Genomic DNA, 21363 nt, shown 5'->3' with positions numbered 1-21363 from the left:
CAGACAGACAGATAGACAGATAGACAGACAGATAGATAGATAGATAGATAGATAGATAGATAGATAGATAGATAGATAGATAGATAGACAGATAGACAGATAGACAGATAGATAGATAGATAGATAGATAGATAGATAGATAGATAGATAGATTTCCGGACGTCCCTTAATGATTTCTTTACCTTATCATCCATACTGTAGTGAAAGGATGTTCGTACCTGTTTGGTTACTCTGAGAAGAATGACTTTAGAGGCTGCTATATTTTTAATGCAGCGTTAAATAAAGCAAATATGCTAAAAAAAACTAAAAAAAACACACAGCTCTCGGAGCCAGGTTGAGAAACAGTGCCAAGCTAAATTTACATTAAATGACTTCCTGTGAGGCAGCATTACTTAAAAAGCAGAGGTCTATGCTGAAAGGCGAATTACTCTAAGGCTTTGCTCAGACAGGCAGCAAAAATTAGATTTTTTTCTTTTTGGCATAGCCGACTTAAATCTGTTTAGTTGTTTGTACACTGAACAGCAAAAAAACAATAAGAAATTTCTTCCTTTAGCTCAAATAGTAGAGCATGGTGCTAGCAAATAAAATTAAAAAGCATCTTCCAAACGCTACATGTAAACGGAATCCAGTCAGATCGAGTTTCCAAATACTTTTTTACATGCAGGACACAATGTCATGTGATTCTAATGTCATATGCACAGTAGTTTCTCATTTATATGTGGCAGTCACTGTGTAATGAACGGTAAATGAGTGAGTAGTGTCAGACATAGCATTTGGATGAACATTTAAATGCAATTACGCCTCTGACACTTATGCTGTCTGTCTTTCCTCAATGTCAATGTTGCACTCTTATGTCTCTTGACACTTAAGTCATCACTACAGCAACCAATGTTGATGGACCGGATATTGACTACACTGTCTGAACGAACAGATCAGATTTCATCACTTCACTCCTAAAGTTTTGGAAATCAGATTTATGTGCAGTGTGAACAATGCATAAGTGCTTAGCTGTTTAGAACATAGTCATGCAGTTTTATTTTTGATGATTTACTCACATATATCTGAGCTTGTATTCTTTCATCCTCAGCGGTGACTCTTTCTCTCAGTATGGCCTTCTGGATGCTCTCCTCTGCACTGGCTTTCTCTAATGCAAGGATTCTGCTCACCTCATCTTTTACCAGGGCTTGAGCTTCTGCCTGAGCCTGTGCATGAGCCTGGGACCTTTCCTTCTCCAGCCTAAACGTAATGCAGCACAGAACACAGAAAACATCAGATGCATCTTCTGGTCTACATCACTGCAATTCAAATAGCCTTTATTTAAAATTAAACAGTCTGTTTTACAACATATACTACATACTAGGAATATCAATAATACTGGTACCTCAATACAAAATCAAAATTATTAGATTTTTTTTATTATCGGCGGATTGTTGGTTCCTTTGACTGACTGATTGGTTGATTGATTGACCTGTTTGTGTGATTGACTGATTGATTGACTAATTGACTGGTTGGTTGGTTGTTTGGTTGGTTGTTTGGTTGGTTGGTTTGTGGACTGTCTGTTTGTTTTGGTGGACTGGCTGTTTGTTTGGTTGGTTGGACTGGCTGTTTGTTTGGGTGGACTGGCTGGTTGGACTGACAGACGGACTGGCCGTTTGGTTGGACTGGCCGGTTGTTTGGTTAGACTGACTGACTGGCCGTTTGGTTGGACTGGCAGTTTGGTTGGTTGGACTGGCCGGTTGTTTGGTTGGACTGACTGACTGGCCGTTTGGTTGGACTAGCCGTTTGGTTGGTTGGACTGGCCGGTTGTTTGGTTGGACTGGCCGGTTGTTTGGTTGGACTGACTGACTGGCCGTTTGGTTGGACTAGCCGTTTGGTTGGTTGGACTGGCCGGTTGTTTGGTTGGACTGGCCGGTTGTTTGGTTGGACTGACTGACTGGCCGTTTGGTTGGACTAGCCGTTTGGTTGGTTGGAATGGCCGGTTGTTTGGTTGGACTGGCTGGTTGGACTGACTGACTGGCCGTTTGGTTGGACTAGCCGTTTTGTTGGTTGGACTGGCCAGTTGTTTGGTTGGACTGGCTGGTTGGACTGACAGACTGGCCGTTTGGTTGGACTAGCCGTTTTGTTGGTTGGACTGGCCAGTTGTTTGGTTGGACTGGCTGGTTGGACTGACTGACTGGCCGTTTGGTTGGACTAGCCGTTTTGTTGGTTGGACTGGCCGGTTGTTTGGTTGGACTGGCTGGTTGGACTGACTGACTGACCGTTTGGTTGGACTGGCAGTTGTTTGGTTAGACTGGCTGGTTGACTGACTGACTGACTGGCCGTTTGGTTGGACTGGCCGTTTGGACTGACTGACTGGCCGGCTGTTTGGTTGTTTGGACTGGCTGGTAGGACTGACTGACTGACTGCAAAACTAATATTCCTGAAACCAAATAGGATGCTACTTTCGAATGATGATTTAATGCACTTCTTCATCAAAATGTCCATCGTGATGACAGTTGATTATGCCTTAAGAGGCAGGACAAAACAAACAAACAAAAATAAGTAAAAATATTGGATCATTAAGCTTGTAGTGTAAATGCTGCCTAATAGACCTGCCACTGTTTATTCTGTTGCTGATAATAAAAAATGACAACAATATTGACAACAAAAAAGTAAAAGCACTCAATGTTCTTGGCTAGATCATTTTAAGAGCTTTAATAAGCCTTCGACAATCAAAAATGAACAACATTAGCCCTGAAAAAGAAAAACCGTACAGCTAATTTTAATTACAGGCCTGCATCTCAGTCAAACTCTCAGCACTGAATCGCTATTAATGCATCATATCTAATAATCATGCACAGAAGACTATGCCAGTAATTTAATTAAGAAAAAATTGAAGGGTGCATGCCATTGTTTCACTTTAATTAGTTAATATTCACATTAATACGCAACTTTTTAAATAAATTAGTCAGTTCAAATTGCGCATTGGTATGATTCATTTCTCTAGAACTTTTTAGTGTAAAAAACATGACTAACAAGTTCTTAGAAATCTCTATAATACGATTAATAAAGTTAAGCACACAAAAATGATTTTATTCACAGCTTGGGATAAATACGGTAGTTAAAAAAAAAGACCAAAAATACCAGCCTCAAGGAAAGAAAAGCACTCCTAAATCAAGTGAGATTTTAAATATGGTCCCTCATTTGAAGTTGTTTAATAGGTGTGTGGTGATAAAGAATCTTTGATGTTTTCGAGATAATCCTGCAGAGCTATTTGGAATTTTGAGCTAGAATGTTGAGAGACTTTATGAGCCATCACCCGGTTCTCACAGTTGCCTAGCAACCTCAGCTGCACCATCAAGCAGGAGGTTTGATTTGTAAAGTAAACTCAGGCAAGATACAAACTGTAATCTGCGATGCTGTGTTTTCAATCAAACAGCAGCAATCTAAAAAAAAAGAAAAGAAAGAAACCGAAGAATCGAAAAGGGCAATAAGGGAGTATATAATTATAAATGTTACCGAAACAAACACAAACAAGCATGTGAGATTTCCAAAGATGTGCTCAAAGTTCCACAAAAGTTTTTTTTTTTTTTGTGGAAGCACAAAGGGTTAAGTCTTCAACAACAACAACAAAAAGAAGCAATTCCACAAAAAAGTACCTGAAACAATTAAACAAATCAAGTATGTTTTAAATTATTTTTCAAGTAATGGCCATTGAAGGTGGTGGGAGTGCTCAACCTTCTCAAAATGTTGATGGTTAATCTCAAGAGATGCAACTAAATATTATACAGGTTTATGTTCCTATTCATTTGTATAAGCCATGTCATTTTTCCAGACGATTCCAAAGAAAATTCCAGAAAATTCAAATATTTACTCATTATGCTGCCAGGTGGTAAGGGTCTTTGGACCATTGAGAGTACTACATTCATGGAATATGCCAGAGGCCAACATAAAACTATTATTTATGATTAATATTTACTAGTTTTGCATGCGCAATTTTACTTCCAACCAAACAAGAATAAATGAAGACAAAAAGAAAATTAAATATTTGGTGTCATCCTGTTGTGTGAATACACACATCATTGAACATTTTGTTCTCCTGAGAAAAGTGTGAGCGACTCCAGCCATGTCCAGTCTCAGTCTACTGAACTGGACACATATCAGCACAACACATCCATCATTACTTCCCTCTCTGGTATTGTGCGTGTTTATCCCATCTTCCAGTACTAAAAATAGGCCAAAAGCGTCAAGTGAGCACAATGGTGTCGCTTGCAGGGCAAAAACACAGGCCACTCAAATACAATTATGTTCGTCTCAAAAAAGAAAAAAATAATATGCTGCAATTACGATACCTATGTGCACAAAATCGCACTGCAAAACAACACCACTATTTCCTTCCTTATCCATGATTAGCAATACTATAATCCATACTATAGCAATACTAAATCTTAGAAATAGGCAGATAAATATTTCATGAAAGGAAGAGAATACCACATTGATGAAGATGCGTTCATCAGAGCTAAAATAAATGAGTTGTACCACCCTTTGATTGGAAAGATTGAAGAAACCACTTTCAAGCTTCCAAATATCCTGAGCAACTTCCAATGAAAAGACCCATTGAGAGAGACCGTGACCTTAAAATCAAATAACGGCAAACCGAAAAGTTTCTAAATAATTCAAGCTATATTTCACGAACCCATCTCACTCTCTCCATTGCTATAAATAAACTATGCTTTGATAATGTCAGACAGTACCTGAACTATTCGGCTATTCTTCAGAGTTCTATGGTTATTTGATGTTACACGGTATCCATGCACACACCCCTCGATTCTTAGCTTAAAGCGCTGTACAGAAATGCCGTTTGCTTAGAGACTTGCTTTTGTACATATAAGGGGCCGCTATAATTTACCATCCTTTAAAACCGCACACCTCTGTACACCTGCAGGAGAGGATGTCACTTCCCCTCCGGTATCACTCCATCTGTCGGCTCTCACCTGCAATTTAAATCAACGTGTATTCGCTAAAAAACGGATTCCGACACGCCCGTAATAAATTTATAGAATGTTTCCCTCTTCAAGAGCATTTAAAGGAGCCATGCATTCTTAATGAGGCAAAATAATGTTCAAGAATGTAGGGTCTGAATATTTCATGATACCCCCCCCGTCCCCCCCACCCCCCCCTCCCTCGCTCGCTCGCTGCTGGTCATGTGGCTGTTCCTTTACAGCTCTCACTTGGGGGGGATTTGTTCCCCTAGGAAAACTCTTAGAGACTGATGCTGTAATTGTCAAATAATGAATAAACGCATAGCTGCGCGTCTGTTGCTTTAATTACATAATTTGTCTTGGGCGGTAGTGGAGCTTTGGCTGTGCACTCTGATGGATTCAGTGCAGGAACTTTTTTTTGTGAGATTACAATTTTTGTTAGATCGTTTTTAACAGATATGAAAAGCCAATCCTCATCCTGAAATTGGAATAGAAAAGAGATGAATAAATAAAGCAAATGGTGATCAAGTCACACAGTGACATGGACGAAATGAAAACAAACACACAGGCACCCAGCATGCCTCTGGGGAGAGGGAATATACGCCCGCATTTCAGCTGTGAAATGATAGTGAGTGTGCGAGAGCAGCAGGGTGGACTCTGACAATGAGTGAATATAACATGTGGTTCTGTATCCTCATGCATGCACTAATGCATTTATTAATATGCATATTGAAGAGATAGTTCAGGCAAAAATGAAGCTCATATTCATATTAGGACCTCTTTCTTCTGCAATATTTTTGCCACTTCTTTAATATAATGCGAATGAGTGAGGCTATAAAGCTCCACAATAACTAAAAAGCATTATAAAGGTAGTCCATATGCAATTATATTTCAAGTCATCTAAAGTCACTACGATAGTTTTACATGAGGAACAGACTGAAATTCACTAATAAAATGTTCACTGACATTTGCATTTGCTGTCTTTCTGGTGTTTATGAGATAAGTACTGATGCATAATTTGTAAAGTCTTTTGAGCTGGCTCTTTTTCAAGATTAAAATCAGTTGGATTGATTTGTTCATAAATTGAACTGATCTGGCTCTTAAGTTCACCTCTCAACAGTTGACAGTACTTCACTGGAGTTGAGATGGACTACTTTTGTGATACGTTTACGGTGCTTTTGTGTCCTTTTTGAAGCGCAACAGCTCCAGACTTCTTCAGTTTCATTATTTTTAAAACAGAAGCCAAGACATTCTTCGAAACTTAAGGTTTGAAAACACGATATTAAATTGTTAGGTTAAATCTCGTTAAATGGCTACTGCTGGCAAAATGGGCTTTCAATAAAACTTTGCTGCCTACACAGTAGACCTGAGGCTGACTTTTTTTTTTTTTTGAATCAGTGCACCTTACAAGAGAAAACACAGAAAAAATGGCTTCTGACATCCCATTTGCCAAATAGGTAGGAAAACTTCAACAACCATAATGCACTGGGCATGATGCCATCCAAGACCCCTCCCACTAGTCTGCTATGGATACGCTTGATCAGAATGAAATGGGGCCTTGCTTTATTAGGAAATATTTCTTAGCAAACTTTTAGTCATAATGGTGTCAACTTCTATTGTTCCAGAGTACAAGAATTTAAAAGAGTTACTTTCGTTTTCCAGTGAAGGATCCAGCGAGTTGTATAGGCTGTGGCAAAAGGCTGCAAAGTATTGTTAATATGGAGAGAACACGGCTACAGAAAATCTGAAAAGCCTCCTTTTTCGTAGTCAACATTTCAAACTGGATGACTGCGTTTTAGAATCATGTTGTAACAATGTTGGTAGTATGTGCAAATGAACAATGTTTACTCATTCTCTATTAGCTGGACTGAGAAATTCACGTTTTTTTGTCCAGCTCCAGGGCAAAAACTTAAAGAAACTGTAATTTTGTCAGTTCCACCAAACCGCAAAATGCTGTTGTGTACAAGTAAGAAAGCTGTTGTCATAATGTTCCATGTTTACCATAAAGCTGAGTAGACAAAATACAACAAAATGTTCAGTGATAAACCTTACAATAACTGTTCTGTTAATAACCCTTTGTCGATCCAACCGTCCGTGGGCGGGGATACAAAAAAGCCCTGGAGCTGTCAAAAGTCTCCCGAATGACGCAAAAAACGTCAATTTCTCGGTCCAGGAAACACAGAGAACGAGTAAACATTTAATTTACATATTATATACTATAGACACTGTAACAATACAAAGCAGGTTAAAATCGGCAAAGTTACACTTTAACTGCTGTACATATAAACAGCATAACTGATGTATATAATTTCAGAAAAGAAAAAAAATCCAAAAGTTCCACTCCCCGGTTGACTAAATAAATTAGCTGAATAAATAAATGGGTAAATAAAATTTAAAAAATCCAAATAAATATGTTAATAGTCAAATCAATTAACAGGTAAATAGCCAAGTAAAAAAACAAACGGCCAAATAAATAAATGGCTAAATAAAAAAAATATTAATAATAAAGCAAGCAAGCTGTAATGAGCAGTTGTTGGAGGTGAGGTCAGAGGTGTTGACAATGGGTTCATGCCCTAAGATGCACCCTCTCTCTGTCTGTGTCCCTGAGGACTTTGTGTAATCCTCAGTGAGTCTCTGCGTGGCTAAGAGCTGAGGCCTTTCTGCTGATGCAGCATTGCGCAGGTCAGCCAAGCCCAGTCTGTGCTTCTGATCTGCAGAACGGTTCTGCTCCAGTGCTTGCTGCAAATCTCCCATTAGAAAGGCCCGCAAAGGACCTCATACACAGGCCTCAGCAGCAGAAACACAAAATCACACAGACCATCTTCTGCAGTTTATCCATCCATACACATGTAAACATGCGATTTTTAACGAATAGTGAGGTCAACTAGATTTTATCTAGACGCATTCATTTATTTTTGTTTTGACATTTTTGCTGCTTCAGCTATACAGACAGACACATTTGGTGTTTGTTGAGTCACTCACTCGCACTATTTTTCTAAGCATCTTGCACTCTGAGCATTACATTTTAAACAACTTAAGAAATACTTTTAAAAGGTTTAAATGATTTTTAAAAAGAACACACCCCGAGACCCCTGCATTATAATTCACTCTATTGTGCTCCATCAAGCAGTCGTTTAGGCAACACACCCACTACATTTTTTTTGAAAATATGTAGTTTTCTGATCCTTAACCTCCTACATTTAATAGCATATATTCACTCTCAAGAAAAAACGAATGGCCCCACAATACAAAACACATTTTACATCATGATACACACTTATAACAATATATCTGTCTTATTAGTTATATTTTAATCAGAAATAGAAAAAGTATAAATAGATGGATACTAAGTTGTGTATGCGAGTGCAAGGTTTATCAGAAATAGCGCATCATGGAAGGCCAGTGCTAATAAAGTGTAGCCCTAACTAACCCACCTTAGACTGAGACACACGTTCAGACGCACTAGTTAAGTAGCTGTGAAGAAATAAAGCAAAAGGACATGTAAACACTGTGAAATAAGTGAAGGAATGTGTACTTCACATATAAATCACACCTTATATGCATCTTTAATGAACCGCCCACTGCCCTGAAGGCAGCAAGATTAAAGGTCACTGCTAAATTAAGTTGGCATGGTCTGACAAATCTACCATCGGATTCATCTCCGGAATTCTGCTCTTTTAAATGGCATTTGAACATCGCATGCAGATTTAGCTCATGGTAACGTAAGTGAAATCAGAAGAATCAGTACTGAAAACATGATTTTTTTTTAATTAATAAAAAATAAATAAAAATATCAAAACAAAAACATAACCAAAACAAAAGATAAAACAAACAAAACCATAACCAAAACAAACAGCAAAGCAAAAGCTAAAGCAAAGCAAAAAAAAAAAAAAACATCAGATTAGTTAACCAGCTGTGCACCAATCTAACTAACTGAATCGGGAAACAGAGAAATACAATGAAGAAAGCACACAACAATAGTCCACCTGAAGGCGAGGTTGGAGATTGCCAATATAAGGTCTTCAAACCCAAAGCCAGAGGCTAATTTCATTCATTCAATCCTGCAATCTCATAAGGGCACTTTTAAAACAACACATTCTAGGGGAGACAGAGGAATGAAAGAGGAATGAAAGAGGAAATGGGGAGACTGAAAGAGGAATGAAAGAAGAAATGGGAGTTGGAGAAAGCTAAATGGAAGACAACATTAAGGACAATATTGATTCTGTCCTTCCAAGCATGACATCATGGTCAATAAAGCGCCTACTTTCCCTTAATGGCGTTGCCTGGGCGATAGGATGGAGCACTTTTCCTGAGTTGCCTCAACAACAATGCTGTAAAACAACACACCGTGCCCTTAAATTTACTTTTATAGCCAACAGAAAATAAACTTCCTGTCAATAGTCATTTCTGCAGGTCAGAGTGTTAGCCTTGTTGAGAATAACAGTATAAGAGGTACCGGAGTTGACAAGGACGTGAGACTCAAAGCTGGCACATCCATCACAAGCTTTAGAGGAATAAAATGGAGTGAGTAGTTAAGGAACTTGCACTTTATAGAAGTATAGCATGGTGGTGCAACTAAAAGGTTTGGAAAAAAGATGACCGCACATGATGCAGAGATATTAAAGGCAAAATGTTTGTCACAGTACAGCCACCAACTCACAGACAGAGAACAGGACAAAAATGGAAAACTAAGCCCTCACCGGTTGAAGCTAATAGATCATCATATATGAAGAATTTAACTCCACCCTGACTCCCACTCCCTCGCTTTCATGTATGATTAATTGCTTTCACAAAAAAAGAGAAAGATATATGAAAAAAGTGAGCATGATGGGCTCAGAAAAAGAGGCAAATGGATCCAGACAAAGCACAGACAGTTTGCCCCAGTTTGACTGTTGATAAGACAAAATTCTCATTAACGCACAGCTTCTCTGTCTTGTACTGAATTAATCAAGAGTTTGTACCTCGGCTCATAAACTCGGCCCAGGCCGTGGCATAGGTTTCATTTGAACATTGTGGAGGATGCATTTCACCATATCCAAAAAAACTAACAAAAAAAATCTAATGTTAAGTCAAAGGAGAACAAATGTCTTGAATAAATGATGTTCTACATTTTTTAAAACCTAACCTGAACTAGACTAGGCTCATTTTCAGTTTCATTTAAAGAGTTCCGGATGTTTATGTTCATGTATCTACGGTGCATGAATGAAAGAGAAACTTTTGTTTCGCTTGAACACCATTGCTAGAACATATTGTTTCTATGGATTTCGTGTTTAACTTGAAATGCTAATCACATAAATGTTGATATTTGCTTGTATATAATAAAATTCAGGCCAATATTCAATAATATTCATGTTTATTTACGTGTTGTTATATAGTATAGTGACTAGCCATGTGCCAAACGACTAATTGCATTAACGCTTAAACAGAAATTTTGCAACCGACAAAGTGTTAGTTGACATAGTTGCAAAGTTTCTTATAGGTAGGAGAGTGTTTTAAGTGGACCATAAAATAGTGTCACCTAAATAAAAATTTCTATTATTAATTATAATTTATCTGTTTTTATCATACATTTTGTCTGCATACAAAGTGGATATGTATATGCTAATTTATAATAATTTTATTTATTATCATTATTATTATTATTATTATAATAAGTACAAGAAATCAAACACATAAGGTTCAACAAAATTCCCAAATGGACTACTTTCGCATTCTACTTATTACTTACTCAGGAGTTTACAGTAACAGCGCACCTTCATATAGACAATTACTCATGAGAATGCAGATTATTGCTACATTTTATGGCTGTCAATTGATTAAAACAATTAATCATGTTCTCTACGTTAACATGAATTATCTTGAATCTGCTTTAAAAATTTCCCCACAAACCGGCAACAGACCAGTGCTCGTCTTCTTATTAACAGTGTTTCGCTCTTGCTGATCATATTTCATGCCTGTTGAGGTTACATTTTTAAATGAAATTGACTGGTAAATATTTGACTTGTGTGCATTGGTGCTCTTATTCCAGTCTTTGAAATATTTCATATAAATAAATAAAGGTTCGTACTGATGATGTTATTCATCAGGTCTCACACATTACAGCATCGGTCACTTGTTTAGATGAGTGTGTTGAAATAATCGCACGTTTACCAGCCGCTGCTTTCTCAGATCGGCTTGTGTTGGGATTAAAACTTTGTGTTCCATTGAGTTTCTCCTGTCTCTGAAAATGTCCAGAATTTTTAGTTTTTTTTTAAGTGGCATTCAGTCAACTAGGTAAATATACATAACTGAAAATAAATAAGCTGTGCCATTACGAAAAGGAAGTGCATCACAAAGCTCAGTGCAAGTAGTCCATAGCAGACATTTTCAAAACTCTATACTCTGTTCAATACTTCCTAAAGACACCAGTTTCAGACAGAGACTGTTTGTAGAGTAAATGTGTGCATTGATAGTCACCGTTGGTTGAGTTCCTCTTGTGCCTTTCTCCTCTCTTCCTCCAGGCCCTTCTCCAGCTCTTCAGAGATCTTCCTTCTCAGTTCAAACTCATCCACTAAACAGAAGACAAAACATACACTTAAGATGCTGACCTACTGCTAATACACTTACTCCTGAGTGTTTGATTTTGTCGTTGCATGTCATAGAAGGTCATAAAAATTAGCATGCATATTAGGATATTGGCTGTTTATTAGTACTTATAAAGCACATATTAATGCCTATTCCTGCATGACCATATTCTACATCCCTAATCCTAGCCAATACCTAAACTTAATTACCTTACTAACTATTAATAAGCAGTAATTAGGGTTTAAAGGCAAAAGTCATAGTTAATAGTTAATTAATAATGAGAATGGGACCCTAAACTAAAGTGTAACTTAAGTTGAGGCAGTTTGAACTTGTTTGTAAAAGAAGTTCGTAAGCAATATAGTGAGGTAGGATATTATTTTGAGCCCTCAAGACATCTCTACCTTATGAGGCAAAGCAAAACAAAACAACTTTCAAACAAACAAATCAAAGCTACACTTCTCACAACTTAGTGTTGATATCAACACCGTCACAGTCAAACATGTCAGTGTGTGTCCTGTTCTTTATCTGGATGGCTAATTGTCCGTGAAAGCACAGCAGAGATATAAAACGGACAAACTTATAGCCTCAAAAAGCAGCAGTACAACAGCACTGCAGAGGCCTGGAGCTAATGCATGACAGGAAGTGTTACAGATGGAGAAAAAGGCTTACAGTTTGTGTAAACAACCAGCATTTGGTCTAAAAATAAATATATAAATTAAAAAAAGTACTAAAGCAATCATTGCTCACAGACACGTCCAAGTCAAACCTTTTGTCACAAATCCAAGTCAAGTCGTTCATGGCTAAGTCTAAAAGGAAGTATATGAGGTTTTACTTCACTAAAAAGATCATTTTATCTTTAACATTAAGTACTTTTGAAAAAGTATTTATTATACACTAAGTAGGCGAGTGATGGATCATTTACCTAGAAAATAAACCTCACTGAACAAAGCAGAAATGTCTTAACTTTCCCCATAGTATATAAAAGCTTACCTAACTATGGGAATCAAGATTTGATAATATATGAGAGAAAAACATATTCTTGCAGACATACTGTAAATATTAAAGATGACTAGATAGAGACTAGTCTCTAATTGAGTGAATAGTTATTTTAAAATATATAAAATAATAAAAAATCTAAATAATAATAATAAACAAAACTTTTGTGACATACTAAGTGAGACTTGAGTTTCCATCTCAGTTCCCCCCATTGGAGCATTTCACGGCTCTCAGCCTTGTCCTGCTCATATCTCACGGAGGAGCTCTGATTGGATAAAAGGAGGAGTGACGACAGTGAAGGATGAGAGAGGACCAGACCTGGACATTTACGTTATGTTATGTGTGCGCGGCAGTCATCAGTGAATGGCTAATGCTTTTTTTGCTAAGTTTTGCTGAACGTTCGCCGGTTCCCGCCTCCATCTTCCTTGATCTGTTAACTTCTCTACAGAAACACCTATTACCATATCTGAATTTCAGGCTTCCTCAGCCCTTGTATACACAGTGATATGAACAGTAACGATGGTGACGTTTTTTTTCCCAAATCAATTCCAGGGCGTCCATTTGAAGTACATGCAAAGTGGATATGCTGAAAATAGACTTCTCGACAACACAAACCAAACTCTTCTTCTCGGCCTCAGCGAAAACGGGTCAAAGTAGACATTGTTCGCGGAAAGGCAATGAAAAACATAGGCTGGCATTATGCAAATTTGTCACATTGTTACATAGAGTGCAATTGCTGACGACTCGTTTGCCAGCTCAGAATCGATTCTTTCTTTTAGGAGAGAATTCATTTATTTGTCATGCACTGCAGACCTTTTACATTCACAAACATCTATATTACACAATGCATGAAAAGGTAATATTCGAAAAAAGCATAATAGGGGCACTTTAATATATTCAGGAAAGGAAGACGTAGTAGCTGTCAGTAGTTTAAAGTGATGTTTTATAAGCAGCCGCCGGAAGGAGCAGTCAGTATGGGTGCCATATGGTTCGGTTGCGTAACAATGTTCATTTTAGAAACAATTTGAGACTGTAAAGCCAAGAGAGGAAACCTGTTGGGAGAGAAACACTTAAAAGTTATCACTACACCAACCTTCAAGACTAATGAGAAATCTTCCTGTAACCGTGACAATGCCGAAGAGGGAAGCAAAATTAATTGTGGACGCTGGCAGAACATTTATCAAACACCAGGGTAGTGTAATGGATACAGGCAGACAGGTGCCGTTTAACCTCAATCCCACGAGATACCATCAAATTAAAGATATGGTGTAATAACAGAGATCCTTCACCGGTAACACATCTGATCTCCACCTGTTAAACAGGGCGATCCGATTTTTGTATATAACGGTTTCCCTTCCACTTTTTGATCCACAGTCCATAAACAACAAAAAGGATCATTAGAGCATACCCAAAAGCTTCGTCTTCATATGCAAAAAATGTCAATGAGCATTGGTATACATATAAACAGGTGAAACTCGAAAAATCAGAATATCGTGCAAAAGTTTGTGTATTTGAGTTATTCAAATTAAAAGGTGAAACTAATATATTTAGTATATATAACTATATACATATGCATGATTATACTTTTCAGAGGGCCGGCATTTCTGTATTTAAAATCCTTTTTTTTATTGATTTCATATAATATTCTAATTCTCTGAGATTTTGAATTTGGGGTTTTCATAAGCTGTAAGCCATAAACATCAAAGTTAAACAAATTTGTGTGTGTGTGCATAAAAGCAACACTTTTTCATGTAACAATTCCAGTAAAGACTTATTGTAGGGTCACTTATTAAATAAATAAATAAATAAAGTTACATATAATTATAGCTATATTTTATGTTAGAATACTATTATAAATATAACATTTATACGGTATATAATAATAACATAATTTACAAATATACAAATATATGTATTGTATTTATTTACTATGAAATACGTAGTATAATACAAATATACTCATTTACTTAAATATACTTATACATATTCATTATATAAGGCAACTGGAATAGTGTATTTTTGGTGGGGTTTCAGTTGGTTCTAAATTTTATCCCAAATTTAAATGACATTTAAGAGTAAACTTATTGATTTAATCAGGAAAGCAGCATGAATGATTCACAAACAGATTGTATGCACAAATACATGCCTACACCCGGTAAGTGAATGAGACGCCCTGTTATCAGCGTCTCAGAAAAGAAAAATGTAGTCCTCACACTCGTTCTTTTTTTTCCCCTTTTCTTTTCCATCAGGCTTAAGACTTTTCTACAGTGTCAGACATTTATTCAGGCTCTAGGTTCCCATAATTCATTAATTTAAACTGGGCTTTAATATTTAAAAAGGATAAAGAAAGGAGTTCTGTGGATTCAAAGGATAACCAGCTCGTATGCTAAAACGCCATCTGAGAGTCTTCCGGGACTTTTCGCAGGAGGTCAGCGAGAAGTTCAGAACGACATTAACCGTCTGGGCACCCGTGTCACTCCTGAGTGAGAACAGTAATGCTTGAAGATGAAAAACTCATCATCTTTAGATATTCCTCTCTCTTTCACTCCCTCCATCATTCTCTGCAGAAATTTTAAAAAGTAGCTTCCGGGCAGTCGGGAGAGAGATAACAGACAGAGACAAATTGCTTGTCTCATAAGATGTTTCATTAATCTCCAGACCTGAGAAGAGGAGGGGCTAATCTAAACCATTACACGTTCCTCACGATCCAACTTTAACGAGCCTCAACATCTTTCTACGCACATGAAGAAACTCCCAGGAATATCAAACGATGAGATCTTATCTTCTCAGGTTTCATGGAACTTTTCGTGAAACAACATGCAAATGGGCCAAAAAGATCATTTCCTCAAGGAGCTACTTAATATGTAACGGAAAGAAATGTATGTTTATGTATGGCTGAGACAAAGGAGGATTTGTGTGCTGGTAATTAGAGCGTAATGGAAAACGGTGTGTGGGCCCTGCGTATGAATATTCATGGTACGCTGAGAACGTGTAGGAGGATCAACCTTGACCACTGTCTAATCACCGTGCGCAGGGACTCTGCCGTGATTTAGCGATGGACTCGATCATCCACAGCTTCTCTTAATACCTCCACTCGTGGGCGCACATAATCAATGTCCCTCATTAAGGTCACAGCCTTTGACCTCAGAAGATGAGCTGAGCCTCTTAAGGCAAGAAGAGCTGTGGCAAAGAGAGACAATTTAAGAAGTGAGTCATCGGCAAATGGCACAGCATTAAGTTTAGTTGAGGCTTAATCTTTCAGTATGGTCATTTTTAATAGATGTAGATACTAAGTTTCAGTAAGCATTGTTTGGTAATTGTTCACCATCATTTCGCCAAAAAAAAGACAGTCAAACAACAAGAAGGTCAATAAATCGGGAAAACATTTTTTCGGGGGGAGCACTATTTTTCCCTACAAAATGCAGAAATTGCACATTCTGTCTAAAATTATGATCAAAATTAGGTCTAAGACCACAATCCATACTGTGACAAACATGTTTGGCTCAACTATGCTAACATTTTTGCTATGTTATGTTCTTTTTTTCTAAAAATTAAATAAGCCTTTAAAAGGTAAATTAAATAAGCATTTTGATTAAATAAGCCTTTTTCTATTATTTAAATGCTATGCAATAGAGCAAGAAATACAGAAAATAACTATGTAAGCCTAATGACACAAAGTTCATTGTTTAATTGCTTTCAAAGATTGCAACATTATTCACGACAATAAAACCTGGAAAAACTGAAAAGCAGTTTTTTAGTACTTTTCCCCTCAATAAAACATTAATAATATAATTATTATTATTTCAGCAAGTGGCAGCTGTATAGAAATGTAATGAATGTTCTACACAGCATAAATTAATAAAAATAAATAGCAAATTAAATAAAAAATAAATGTATTCATTTAGATACACAAGCGTATATATAATAAAAGATCAAATGTTTTAGCACGTTTCCCTAGTTTCAAAGGGGGTGTGATGAGAACTACAGGGTTATGCTATTCACTGTCATTGTATTACATAATCCCAGAATACATATTTATAGTGAACACAAAAGTGTTTCTGTCATCATTATACCAAGGAAGCACGAGACAGCAAGAAAAACGTACACGTGGGAGAGAGAAACCATGAGACAGATTGAGATGTAGAGAATTATAGATAGACGGATCGAGAAAAAACGTGTGTGTGTGAGAGCCTCCACGGTAGAGCTCATTAAGCAGATCTGCGTCTCATTAACATGGAGCTGTCTCGTTATGTGTGATGCGGGCGGGCGGGCGTCTGTTTTTCTCTCTCTGTAAGTAGAGCCAGTTCATATAATGTCAGCTCCAGCCCACAGACTCTGCAGGTTACACTACTATTATGGGCCGAGAGGGCGCACACAGAAATTTTCACACGTATTTGAGCTGACAGCCACTGTTTCAATACATATTAGATGAGCTTAATTATGTGGAGGTGGAAGCAAGGAAGCTCACAGCTCAGAAAAAGACATTTCCAAGTCCATTTTTAGCATATGCTGTTTAACAAAAGGATACATTATGGGTTAACGTTATAAATACACAAGTGTTTAAATAACATTTTGCTGCACTAGCCCCAAAACAGGAAATGCATCACCCTGCTATAATGACTGTCCCAAAATACAAGAGCACCAAACTTGATCTGGACTTCTAGGCCCCGTTTACACCTGGAATTCACAAGTGGACGATGCTAAATACAAGTGTAAACTGTGTCTAAAGTGTTTTGAGTTTGAGATTTTTAATCCCAGATATTTTAGCAAAGCTACATAAATCAAAGAAGAAACTTACTCACCAAAAGTTATTGTGTACATTCTGTTATCAAAGAATGGACTTTGAGCACAGCAAGGGCATCATTTGGGAAAGATTTATAGTCATGTGACTCACATTGAGTAACTGAAAAAAATGTCAAAGATTTGTGGGTTCTTTCCTAATAGGCATCTCAGTTGTAATCGCTCAAAACTGCATCTAAACTTCCGATTGAAAGATCTATGAACAAAGTCTTACTTGCTAATGAGAAATAAATCGGTTGCAAATGTGATCGGATCGACACACTTTTGGGAGGACATGCTGTTCGAGTTACCTTGGAGGCTGAACTGGCTTAAGTGGAGTTCCTAATTGCAGCATTGATTCATTAACTCTATTACAAGTTAGAATTAATCGTTTCATTAGCACTCAGGCACAAGCTATGAATCATAATATGGAAGGATCCAGGCCCACTCACTAACATCAAGAGGACTAAACTTTAAGGAAAAAATAAAATACTGTTAATCTAATTTTTAAAAATCCATGTGGTGGTAGTAGTTCAAATAAATCTCAATCGTACTGGAGTCAGCAGGTGTGCATTTCTGATTGATGTGCTTCGTTTTTGCAGAAAAAAAAGAAAATATACATTAAAAAATCATTTAAACAGATAGTTCAGCCAACGACTACTCATCCCAATGTCCTTCCAAACCAGTAAAACTTTTGTTCGTCTTCGACGCACAAATGAATCCATTTTTATTGAAACCTGAGTGATTTCTATCCCATTCAATAAAAACTTTGATGCTTCATAAAGACATCAGAAAAATATTCCATATAAACTGTGACTTGTAGTCAAGGTCTCCTTAGCATACATGGTGTCACTCTATGATGAACAGATAACATTTAAGATACCTTTATGAACTTTTAGAAGCATTCTTGAATATTTGATGGAATAATGAACTTTCAATAGAGGGAAAAATATCTTCATTTGTGTTTTAAGAAGAACAACAAAAGTCTTATGGGTTTGGAACGACATGAGGGTGAGTAAATTAAATGATGACGGAATTTAGATTTTCAGATGAACTATCCCTTTAAAAATAAGTTTCTCACTGTCCCTGCCACATTATAATGTTTTTTGTAATACATTATAACATTATAAAATGTAATGCTCATTACCAATTTCTTTTATGATTCTGTATAACAATAACGACTGCTCTGGTACTATAGGCATGCTTTTACATTCAAAGTGCTTACAAGACGCAATTTACCCGAGTATCATTACCGCTCATGAATGACAGGCACTGAAGTGCACTGTGCAATATGTGTGAAACACATCAAGTGTAATTCACGAGCAAACCACATGAACACATGTATGCGTGTCGGCATTACGCTACAGAGCAATCCGACTCACCGGCAGGAGGTGGTGGAGTAGAAGCCACAGGTTCGTCTACGGTCGGAGGAGGGTGCGGGATAGTTTCAGCGGCAAAAGCGACAGGAGTGTTAAATTCAGCTGGAAGGGAGGGGGCGGTTATTTCCACAGGTGGAGCAGAGACAGGTTCGGCAGCAGTTTTAGAGATAGGACGGGTAGGAATGGATTCGACAGGGGGAGGAGGTGTGAAAAGCTCAAAAGCAGGAGTGGCGGGAGCAGAATCAGCAAGGGGAGGTAGGGGTCTGGGTTTGGAGGAGTGAGGTTGGGCAATTATTTCCACAGGTGGAGATGCTGTAATAAGCTCAGCTGTGGAAGCAGGTGGAGAAATGGACTCACCTGCAGGGGTCGATACAACACCCACGGATGCAGCCGGTGCTGCCTCTACAGGAGGAGGAGGAGGAGGTGCAGGAGTGGTCACTTGCTCAGGGGGTTTAACCCACTCTGGCAAGGGAGGAGGTGGAAGGGAAGTAACAGGGTCAGATGGAGGAGATATTGGCACCAGTGCTGGCAGAGGATCAACCACAGGGGGAGAAGCAGGAGGGGTTCTGCTGGGTGCCTGGGGTCTCGGTGGGCCTGAGGGTTCCCTCATGCGGTCGATGACCTTCTCTGAGAGCTGAAGAACAGAAATGAAGAAACCAAATGTCAGTGTTGTGATTGTGAAAATATTTTTGCTCATTCTCTAGTTTCAAACAGAGTGTACAATAAATGATAAACAATGCCAGCTCATTAGAAATTGCCATTCTGTTTGAGCACTTGAGTAAAAGCACTTATGTGTTTTGGTTAGTCTTATAAATATAGGCCTTATAGCCAATCATATTTAAATACTAATAATAGTAAGTTGCTGGATTTCAATCAGAGTAAAATATTTTTTAGTTGTCAAAAAACAAATATATATATATGAATGAATGAGAATGTTAAAATGTTTATATTATTTTAGACTATGCTTGATATGCAAGACTCATATTTTTATATAGATTTATACAATTACTGTTTTGTCTCTTCATATAGGCTGAAGATCACTGCTTTAACTTGGTTCTCATTTATGTAAACACTGAAAAACACCAGCACATGTTTAAAAACAAACATTCAAAACAAATAAATATAGTACCAGACCAGTATCAACTGGCATAAACAGCTGTGTGAAGGGTGACTGTTTAAACTATATGAATTATGGGGTTGGGGTTGGGGGGGTTGACATTGTACTGTCATGCTTGACATTGTAATGCTTGAACTGTAACAAGTGTCTGCTAAAGTAACTCTTCTTAGGTAGGCTTGCTTATCAATTGCATAACCTGTTTTCCAGCTTAACTCGGTTTTCCAGGTCAGCTGAAGTGAGTGTCCAGGCGGACAGGGACAGCATGTTTATCCAGTTAACCTTATGTAAGTTAAGACTGTTAGATGCATTCATCACGATCCCGCGCATGCATTCAAATCACAGCAGAGGTGAATTAAAGCCATGCGTCAGTGTGAGTGATGTGCATTTGACAGGTGGAGGAGAACAGACATGAGTGTCACTCACCCTTATGCCCTTCACTATCGTTATGTTCTCATTTTCATCCGATTCAAAAGACACGCGGCGCGTGCTGCTGTTGGCTCCCATTCCTGGTCAAACAAGCCCCTGGTCTTTAACCAGCTAATTCATGTAAATCTGATAAATAGTTATGAGAAGTAAAGAGTTTAAAGGTTGTTACGCGCGAGCACCAGGGCCGCACGTTCCAGTTTAGAAACACACAGCTCTTCCGCCTTTAGCCCCTCCCACCTGGCACAGGCGAAGAAAGACGACTCTCATTCGTTGACCGCAAGTGCTTAGTGTCTCTATTGGACAACATAAATGGAAGACAAATGTATTGGATTTCAAAGAATAGGCCTATTTATTTATTTATTTCGGACAATAAGCATTTCAGATCTTATTTAGAGCATTATAATTATAAATAATTTGCTGATATGTTACAATGACTTACAACAGGCTCATTTTAGCCCTTTAGTACAATCTAATAATCTAACAATCTAAGCTGTAAATGTCTTCTATTTTAATATTCACCTATTTAATATTTTTTCTAAGATTTCGAATTTCAAGTCTAGTAAAGAAAAAAAAAAGAAAGAAAGAAAAACACAAGGAATTTTTCACCTTTATTAAATCTGTTTTTTGGTCCTGAGGAAAACAGCTTATAGGCTAAATTATGTTTCATAAAAATCATAGCTTCATAAAATCAGCTTTTGAAATGTAATTACATTTTACATTTTGAAAATGTAAAAATATTCTGTGATGGGTAGATTTAGGGGGTAGGGTTGGGGTTAGTGTAAGGGGATCGAATGCAGTATACTGTAGAAAAACCGTTATGTAAAGTCCTCATAAAACATGAAAACGCAACACATGTGTGTGTGTGTGTGTGTGTGTGTGTGTGTGTGTGTTTACAAAAACAAATATTAAAATGTAAATACAAAAAAATGAATACAACCAATTATACAATAAATATTGCAAGTAATTTAGAGAGTTTTAATGCATTTCTTTTTTCAGCTGCTTTGAGGTTCGAAATAAAAATGTTCTCAAATGTTTAAATGCCACAAAACTTGTAGCAAACTTGGAGAAATCTACATTTGTGTAAATAAATGTATAGATTTTTTTAAAAGATTTTTTTCGCATATTAACAATGCAATACTCA

The 21363-nt window shown here is 37.4% G+C and overlaps 1 protein-coding gene across 4 annotated transcripts in view; it reads right to left on the bottom strand.

Moving 5' to 3' along the window:
- Nucleotides 1-20470, bottom strand: part of chchd3a (coiled-coil-helix-coiled-coil-helix domain containing 3a) — a 67848-nt gene extending 47378 nt beyond the window's left edge. For 2 of the 4 annotated variants that reach the window (XM_077234452.1, XM_077234453.1), the window contains exons 1-5: nucleotides 20220-20457; nucleotides 19037-19313; nucleotides 18683-18781; nucleotides 11418-11511; nucleotides 1056-1236 (exon numbers count right to left, since the gene is read on the bottom strand). In XM_077234452.1, the coding sequence (XP_077090567.1) occupies nucleotides 1056-1236; nucleotides 11418-11511; nucleotides 18683-18781; nucleotides 19037-19313; nucleotides 20220-20300 (732 nt within the window). In that variant the 5' untranslated portion in view covers nucleotides 20301-20457. Of the gene's footprint in view, nucleotides 1-1055; nucleotides 1237-11417; nucleotides 11512-18682; nucleotides 18782-19036; nucleotides 19314-20219 lie in introns of all 4 variants that reach the window. The other 2 variants (XM_077234454.1, XM_077234455.1) reach the window with 1 other exon arrangement.
- Nucleotides 20471-21363: the final 893 nt, after the last annotated feature.

This window comes from Siphateles boraxobius, unplaced genomic scaffold (assembly GCF_051911475.1).
Source record: "Siphateles boraxobius isolate OS27281-9 unplaced genomic scaffold, OSU_SipBor_1 19, whole genome shotgun sequence".
NCBI classification, from domain to species: Eukaryota; Metazoa; Chordata; class Actinopteri; order Cypriniformes; family Leuciscidae; genus Siphateles; species Siphateles boraxobius.
Note: the sequence above shows the minus strand (reverse complement) of the source record. Positions and strands in the feature narration are given on the sequence as shown.